The sequence below is a fragment of the Papaver somniferum genome, chromosome 3 (genome assembly GCF_003573695.1).
Source record: "Papaver somniferum cultivar HN1 chromosome 3, ASM357369v1, whole genome shotgun sequence".
NCBI classification, from domain to species: domain Eukaryota; kingdom Viridiplantae; phylum Streptophyta; class Magnoliopsida; order Ranunculales; family Papaveraceae; genus Papaver; species Papaver somniferum.
Genome location: NC_039360.1, coordinates 203,092,245 through 203,101,607, shown reverse-complemented (window position 1 = coordinate 203,101,607; position 9,363 = coordinate 203,092,245). Strand labels below are relative to the sequence as shown.

The 9,363-nt window shown below is 38.2% G+C and overlaps 1 protein-coding gene across 2 annotated transcripts; it reads left to right on the top strand.

Moving 5' to 3' along the window:
* Nucleotides 1-3,379: 3,379 nt before the first annotated feature.
* Nucleotides 3,380-7,011, top strand: LOC113358449 (GDSL esterase/lipase At4g10955-like). 2 transcript variants are annotated; one of them, XM_026602022.1, is made up of 5 exons: nt 3,380-3,515; nt 3,925-4,015; nt 4,497-4,610; nt 5,219-6,202; nt 6,610-7,011. In XM_026602022.1, exons 3-4 carry the CDS (start codon nt 4,549-4,551, stop codon nt 6,192-6,194), a joined length of 1,038 nt encoding a protein of 345 aa, XP_026457807.1. In that variant the 5' UTR covers nt 3,380-3,515; nt 3,925-4,015; nt 4,497-4,548; the 3' UTR covers nt 6,195-6,202; nt 6,610-7,011. The 2 variants fall into 2 exon arrangements, with proteins under 2 accessions (XP_026457807.1, XP_026457806.1); XM_026602021.1 differs by lacking the exon at nt 3,925-4,015.
* Nucleotides 7,012-9,363: the final 2,352 nt, after the last annotated feature.

Sequence of the window (9,363 nt, the reverse complement as noted above, 5' to 3'; positions counted from 1 at the left end):
TCACCACATATCCGACTGCTTTCAGTAGCGATGTAAGTAAAGAATTCCCCCTTAGGATCGTACTCCTGCGTGAAACTGTTGCCTTTCTTGTTACTCAGGTAACTTGGAGTTAAAACCTTTTCTTCTAGTTCTTAAAACCTCCCTTGAGAGGCGTTGGGGATGGGAGGTGATCAGCTTCTTGAATAGATGGTTACGTAGGGAGAGGAGTAATGTAGATCCGACTAGGAGGGTCTGAAATACTGTTGGGGAATCGTGTCCTTTGGTTATCATGTATGACTCTGACACATGGGGAAGCTTGTCGAGCCGGTCTTTTTGAGAGAAAAAGGTTTTCACTGCGAGAACTGTTAGGAGTGTCTGGATGAGTAGCTTATGGCCTGATTGAAGAAGAGTTTCGGTCTTGGATCCTTTCCTTATTTACTTCAGTGATAATATCTGGCTGTGATTGTATGTCGAGTGGTGGATTCTTTATCGGGTTGGTATAGCTGGAGGCTCATCGAGACTTGGTTGTACAATTACTAGCACTCCTCTTCTTTCTAAAGGGATGGTGTTGAGATGGCATATCGGCCGGCGAATTTGCGTATTTGGATAAGTATGAGCTTAAGTCGAGTGTCATCTTGGAAGCTACTCTCATTCTGGTCATGATCCTCTGAAGCAGGAATGGCAACAAGATATATCTTGGCTGGTGGTTTATAACCCTAGACGGATCTTCAACGCTTTTGACAAGGTCATGAATTTTGTGTAGCCTTTCCAAGTGTTCGTTGATTTTTATCCTGTACACGACGAAAATACAAATCCGTCAGAAAAAGAACTAGGGCAATCAGATACGGAATGAAAAATTTATAAATAAAATAGTAAGGTAAGGTAAACTTCTCGAGTCCCCTGTGATCAGGTTGAGGGCCCTTGACCTAAACGAATTCTAGACTTAATATTCGTCGGAATCTCCAAATTTAGAACGTCATCTGTTCCTTGGTGTCCTTGAGAGTGATAAGGTCGGATAGATGGTTGCTACTTTGTTCTCTCGCGTTCATAATGAGCTTTATCTTCTCCGGTGAGGTCAATTGCAAGCAAGAACCCGTCAGTGCTATTCTCAGCAGTTATAATACTCCTTCTTTAGGAAACATGTAGTCGATCTAGATTTGTTGGATCTATCCCTACTGGTAACTTTAAAGGTGTTTTCAGATAAGTCTGGATGTCGATCTGAGATTTTGCAAGATACTGTTGAGTCTCCGGGAGTTCTCCTTGATCCTTATCCGACGTTTTCAAGGATTAGCAGTAGATTTTTATGAAAATAGGTTACTAGGGCGTTTTGTTATGTAGGAAGAGATCCATGTGATCCAGGAGCACTAACCTATTCATTAAGGTCAAACTCGAAAGAGAGAAAGTGCCAGTAGGGATAACTGTCTTGGGTAAGCCTATAATGGATTTACAGAGACTGAATCAATGGAACGTTATTATGTTTGGATTGGTGGAATCAGCTTCCTTCCTAGTAGTGACCATGATTGAGATCTGTAACTGAGTGAACAACCTCCCACTATGGTCGCCAAAATGTAGTTACCTAAAATCGGTGAGAGCTAAAGTGGGATTCTAGGGTTTCTGAAACTGAGTTATGGGAGGTTGAGCACGAACAGTCTTCGCCTAAACCACACACAGTGGCCGTTCAAAGGCTGCTTCAGTGACAGGGAAGAGATTTAGGGCTCGTCTTAGGGAGGGAAGCAGATGAAGAGAGAGATCAGAGAATTCTAGGGTTTGAAGAAGAATTGCTCTGAGAGGTTATGAGAAAGATTATCGTAGCTTGGAGAAATAGATGACCTATTTATAGCTTAATTCTCTCTTCTCAGGTCAGTGAAGATAAGGATTGAATTCCGTGCCGTGCGGAGCAATTCTCCCGTCTCTTTAGGAATAAAGATAAACTAGGTTGAATTTATCTCGTTATTCCACCACCTTTACTCTCTTCTGCGCTGAGAAATAATCCGGGTATTTCTCACACGTGTCGTAGACTGCCAGACCAAAACCATAATTGTTATCCCCCCATTTGTGTGAAGCTGAGTCAAGCTTTGTGATGACGTGTTGAGAGAGATAAATATTATGTTTAGCCGAGTTGGCAAAAATAGAGAGATATTCTTCGATTTGGAAGAATGACTAGGATGAGTCACGTGAAAAGGCATCTGATGCCTCATAATTCATGTGGAGAGGAGACTCGATTTCTACATGAGGCTCGTGCCTACCACGGGGAATATTCAGCCTTATTTGAGATTTCCAGAGAGATTTGAATCTCTCGAGATCTTGAAGTGAGATTTGAATCTCGGAGAATTTGCAAACGGATCAAAATCTCTACGAAGATTTTCTTAACGGATCCGAATCTCTTTGTGGTCAGCTGGGACTCGTCCTAGAGAGAGAGAAAAGGCTTTGTACGCCCGATTAATGCCTCTGCGAGATTTTGGCTCACTCGTCTTTGACCAGCGTATTTTGCAGAGATGTGCTAGGAATCAACTGTGTGTCCATATGATGGGCAAACAAGACCAGTGTATCTCGAAAGGATGTTCTAGGAGTCTTTCAAAAGGGCCCAGAGGCCGAATAACCAATGTATCTCGCGGGGATGTCCTAAGAGTTATTCGGAAACCTCAGTAAGTCGAGTCAGAGCCTAGAGTAGACATGACCAGTGTATCTCGCGATGATGTACTAGGAATCAGTCCTTCATTCTCAAATAGGGTGAGTCGTGCGTATATGAGACATGCATATCTCCGCTCTGGGTCATAAGTCTGTCAAGGACGTTTTTATGCATCTACAGAGCCTACATGACCAACAGTATCTCGTCGAAGATGTATACTAGGAATCATGGCATCACAATCAGCTGCGTCTCGCGAAGACATGCTGGAATTGTGGTTGTTCAGGTTCATAAGTCTGTCGGGGACGTTTTACGCTCTACATAACATACGTGACCAGCAGTATCTCGTCGAGGATGTGCGCCAGGAGTCACGACATCACGACCAGTAGTGTCTCGCGGGTACGTATACTAGAAATCGTGGCTAAGAGTGCCTTAAGGACCAATGGCTAATCTCTCCCATGAGAATTGAGTTTTGTCTATGGTCTTGAAATGATATTTTTGCGCCTTGTCCAAATTTCACTATCTACACAAATAAAATTAAAAGACGTAGTAACAACGTTATTTAAATCCGACACGAATATTAATATCGTTAGATGATAGAATAATCTGATCACAATTTATTTATTTTTTATTTAACCGTTATCACGTCTGTTATTTAAAAAATACGAAACGTCAAACAACGCGTTTTTTTTATCGAAAACGTGCTCACACACGTCCAAACATCGTTATAACGGTCCACATGTGACCCGTTTTTCAAACCTTGTCAGTCCCTTACTACCTTACCCCAACGGAAACAGAACTAGTTGAATTCTCCCGAAATCCAGAGAAGTGAGAGAAAGACAGATGATCTTTTCAAGTTATTAACAACTCTCTGTTTATTTTCGCACAGTATACGCTCGAACACTCCAAGGTACATTTTTTCATCTAAATAATATTTCTTCAAACTGATTTCGGATTGCCTCAAATTTGGTCGGTCTTGAAACCCTAGGTTCATGTTTTTCGGTATCTCCCCTTTTACTACCTGCTATGTCTTGTATATTTGATGGGGATGTGTGTATTTTGGATGAATCACACATTTTTATTACCTCGTTTGGGAATTCAAGATTCAAAATCTTAATTTACAGATGAACTGGAAGAATGCTTAGTAGTAGCAACATAGTGTTCGTAGTAAAATATGAAATGGTTGTGTACTAGGGTTTCTGTTCATATTCTTTGTCTGGCTCAAATGCTTGGGACGATTGTTTAATCAGTTACTGAATTTATTTACAGTTCAAATGTGGATTTCAATGTTCCCATTTAACGTCTTTCTGTCTTTCTAGAATGATTGGATTTAGGTCTCTTTGTGAACTGCCAGTGTGTTGTTTGAGAAATAAGCTGATTCTAACAACAGTACAACTACAACACAATGTGGTAAGTTAATCTGTGCAAATGGCACTTTGCGAAGTCCAATGCAGTTTAAAGCATAGTTTTTTTGTTTTGTTTAATCAAGCCTTTTCAAAATTCTGACATAAGGCCGAATGTTATAAGGAAGTAACAAGGGTTAATAAATCTTCAATGATAAGGAAGTAATCAAAATTGTTAGTTCTCCATTCATATTAGGTGGCTAACTATATAATTTTTTTTTTAATTAGTTAATGCGAAAATATAAGAGATATTCCGATTGTCAGGAAGGGTTTGTGTGCTTGTGAAGATATATTTGGTTTTCAACTAAATTTCAAGTTTGAAGCGAAACTTAGGTTATAGAGCTTATACTATATGGTTTCAATTTTCCAACATATGTTGAAATTACACGAGGTTTTATATGGTTTGTAGTTCCTGATTCCATATATTGTATATGATTATGTTGGATACTGAGATCTATGGCTAATGGTTTTCTTATGTTCTGTTGTAGATACCCTTCTGCAATAGATTTAAGAAGTGAGGAAAGACGAGCACCAGGCGCTATGGTATCTGAGAGAGAAATATTTGGTCTTGTGGGACCTCTCAACCTCACTTCTGTTGATTGGTAAGGTAATCTCCCCTTTTTTCTGTGTCTTTTATTCTCAGAATTTTATGATGTTCGACATGCTGAACTGCATCAACAAGCTCGTTACAAAGAAATTAACCTATCTGGTGATTGTAACCTATAACTGTGTGTATACTGAGAAAAAAGGTTTTACGACTTCCACCAATAGTTCCTCGTGACTTCAAGTATTGTAATCATGGTTGTTTGATGCTTATAATAGTCCAACATCAGCAGAGAAAAACAGTCACGATAGCTGAGTTGGAGATTTCATCTGAGGTTAAATTGAATAAAATATACTACTAATTAACCTATCTGGTGATTGTAACTTATAACTGTGTGATACTTAAAAAAAAAGGTTTTACGACTTCCACCAATAGTTCCCCGTGACTTCAAGTATTGTAATCTTGGTTGTCTGATGCTTATAATAGTCCAACATCGGCAGAGAAAAACAGTTACGATAGCTGAGTTAGAGGGTCATCTGATTCTATCTGAGGTTAAATTGAATAAAATATACTACTTATCGCATGTATGTGATGTTATGCTGGTAACCTGTATGTTCCTTTACCTACTATGTGACAATATCAAGTGTGTAAATGTGTTTTTTGTAGGAAAAATACATATCACCAAAGATCTGTCACGGCCTGCTTGGTTCAGGCCGTTTATGTGCTAGAGAGGGACCGTCAAGCTAGTCGCCAAGGATCACAAGCTCTTGCTCCTGCCTGGTGGGAGTTCTTCCATTTCCAGTTAGTCCGCACACTTGTGGATAATGCTGATTCCTCCATTTTTGGCGCCATCTATGAATTGAACCCATCCACTAGTTATTGCGACCACGCAGCACAGTTACATGGGGCTCCAAGATATGTGATCGCCTTCCGAGGCACAATCACCAAGGGAGATTCTTTCTCGGAAGACCTTAAATTGGACATCGAAGTCATTCGTAATGGACTTCACCTGACCTCTCGATCTGAATATGCAGTACAAGCAGTCCGTAACATGATCTCTAGTTCTGGAGATATGAATATCTGGTTAACTGGTCATTCGTTGGGGTCGTCCATGGCTTTGCTCGCTGGAAAGAACATGGCAAAAACGGGAATTTTTCTCGAAGCTTTTCTGTTCAATCCACCATTCTTGTCTGCCCCAATCGAAAGAATAAAGGATAAGAAATTGAAACATGGGATTCGAATTGCTGGCAGCTTGATCACAGCTGGACTCACAATAGCTATGAAGCGCCACCAACATCAGCCTCGTTCGGAGAATCCGTTTTTTGCGTTGTCCCCTTGGGTTCCTTATCTTTTTGTGAATCCAGGTGATCATATCTGTTCAGAGTATATAGGGTATTTTGAGCACAGGAAAAAAATGGAGGAGATTGGAGCAGGAGGCATTGAAAGACTGGCAACTCAGACTTCAGTAACAGATCTATTCTTCAATGCAGCCGGTAGGGAATCAGAACCATTGCATCTCCTTCCTTCAGCAAATCTGGTTGTTAATAGAAGCCGCTGTGAGGATTTCAAACAAGCCCATGGGATTCACCAGTGGTGGAATCCAGATTTACAATTGGAATCGAAGTTATATCATTACCGATAGTGTATCAGGTGATCTAATAATCTCCCTCTTTCTCTCTTAATCCAGTTAATTATATATTAAGGTTTGCTGATTTGTTTTTGACGAACCACTAAGAGTGAAAGTTAAAAACAAGGATCAAATGATTAGGATCTAGATATTTAATGGTATTAGCGGACAGTTCAAAAAGCTTAAATCTTATGATGCGATTTTTTGTGGGTGATCTCCTAATGAAAGAATTATATGAAATTGCTCATGCTGGGTATGCTGTATCCATGTGCCACTCCGCAGGTAGTTATAATTATAAATTACAAAAACCTTTTTAAGGATGTCTATAGGCCGCAAAAGAATGTGATGAACACTTAGAATAGTATGTGATGACGGCAACAGAGTGTCTATAAATTTTCCTGCTGATGCAGTTACTGTTCTATATTTGTAGAGTCACCATCTAGTGCTGGTTTAGTGGCGATGTATAAGGAATCTGGTGCCCCAACTCAGAATCTTTTGATCTATAAGGAACTTGTACGTCCAAACAGTAGTAACAGTGAATGTGGTAACTTGTTTCCGGTAGCAGTTCACGGGGGTAACATTTACTGAAATGAAATTTTGAACTTATGACCGGTCTCACCTGAGGGATGCAGGTTGTGTTGTAGCGCTCTGATGTCACGTCATCTGCAAATCTGTTATCCATTGCGAGTATAATTTTAAATTGTAGTTCAGAATAATAGATCTTAATCATTTACTTGGATGATAATCTTAATTTGTAATTCTTGTCTAGAGTTGCCTACTGTTAGTTGAACATTCAACTTCTTTTAATTATGTATTCTTTTAATTAAAAGAAGACCTTTTCTTTTTAGTTTTTACCTATCAACGCAAAAGGTCATTGAACTTCTTTTATTTATGGCCATCTACTCCCTTTGAAACATCCATATCATAGGTTCTCTGGAGACCCTTTTGTAGTGGCTCAGTCTCTTTCTCTCACTTTATGTACATATAGAACCTAGACCTTTAGGTCACTCGAAAGTTTGAATAGCTGCACAATCTGAAACCGCTTTCAATGTAATGTTAAAACTTCTCTCGAGTGATTATACTAACAACCTTCGTGAGCACCAAATTCTTTACCAATCCAAAAAATAAAATGAATAAGCTAGCTACTAACCAAACCTAAATAACTCGAATATTGGGAAGAAAGCTTCTTTGGCGTGTCTTATTTGATGATTAGATTGTTTTTAAAATTAGATGTTACTTCCTTGGTGTATCTTATTTGAAGATTAGATTGAAGATCAGATTGTTTTTAAAATAAGGTAGGATCCGTTGACATGGTTAGAGTGACATAATCTTGATATTTTAGCGCTGTTTTTTATACCAAATCCAACCGGTAATGAATTTGAAGCTAATTTTTTGGTGACATGTTCTTTTTATAAGTCTCTACACTCCAACCAAAAGTGAGAGCATTCCGAGATGTATAAGACCACCGTCTACCACTTTGAATACCAATTGTTGAAGATTAACAATTGAAATTAAAATTTGTGGATGGTGAATTTTCGTATTTCAGAATACTCTCATTTTTGGTAGGAATATAGAGTTTTGTACGAGGAACATGACACCAAAATCTTTGCTTCAAATTCATCTTCGTTTGGATTTTTAGAAAACATGGTGTCATCATGTCATTGTAATTCCAATTAACTAAATCTCGGTATATTACAGCACATATCAAGCAAGAAGAGACACAAAACACAACCAAAAATAGGGTAAAAATAATTCTTTAGATATTCCACGAAATCATAATTACTATCTTAAATCCGGATATTCTTGTTATTTTCACATCTTGAAAGTTTAATATCTCATTTAGCAAAACATTTCATGAAATTATCCCGCTGTTATCATATTTATTGCAAGATCATAACTGATTTAATCTTTATTATCATTATCTTACATGTTGATCATGTAGATCTTGGTGGATTAATTAATCACAAATCTTTTAAGCATAAAATCTTTATTTATCATAACTTTAACCGGCATAGCTTTTAATGAATATCCCTGATTTAGAAGGTTCCAGATCTTGCTAGTAAGAATCTTTCTAAAAACAAGAAAATTTGAAATTTCCGCATATAGTTTATTTTTCTAATTTTTGAAAAATTACTCTGTTCATAAAACGTAGATGAGGAATTTGAATCATTTATTAAATTTTTTAATCCCAAAAAGCATACAATATGAAAAATTCGTCGAGATGAATAAGATTCATTTGTGATTGTTCCTGTTTTGGGAAAGAGACAATAATCTCAGATCCAAATGATGGATTATTAGCCATAAGATCTCAAACCTCACACGTTGTTTGTCATCTTGTATAGTGCAAGAAAAATGACAGCTCAAAACACCAAGAAGAGTTTTACCACCTCGACCAAGGGTCAATTCACCTTGTTGAGCAATTACATATACATCTCAAGTAATACCTAAGGTGATAACTCCGGATATGCAAAAATCTCTAACAGGTCGAGTAAACTTGCTAGATCGATCTCGAACTGGGAGAAGAAATCCTCGAGGCAAAATACCCATTGGGCCAATGGTCACACCACAATAAGAGAGAAGAAACTATCCCGAGCTCCATCAATCACAAAAACACCGATTGTGCAAATACCACATGACATGTTCCAGAATTGTTAAAGTCGATCTCAACTTTGAGCGTAAGAGTTAACCAAATGACTCTACCAGCGCCAGCTCCGTCTATTATTGTAACTCAACCGTCTTTCTCAGTAAGCATATCTCAACAACCTATTACACCATTACTGAATAGCCGACAAGAGCAACCGAGACAACAACTCGATGGTTAATCAATACTCTCGATGGCCAATCAATACTTATCTTATCCTCATCCAGGGATGGAATCTCCGATCCAGGTCAATTTCTTACTTTAAACACGGTCCAGAAATCAGTTGACTCTAAAATAGAAACGACGTCTAAGGAGCAAGAAGACATGTTTAAGTTGCTGATTAGCAACACTACAAGAAAACATGGTTTTTGCGATAAACAAGATTTCGCTGCTAAAACTTACGTGTTGTGATTAAGAAAATGTTTGTCACTGTTGTTAGGTTTTCTGCGACTTAACTCCGATTTGTAAATCATAAGTTTTTACTGATTATATTTAGAAACAAAATAATGTTTAGTCACTAATATAATTTTTGTGATAATACGT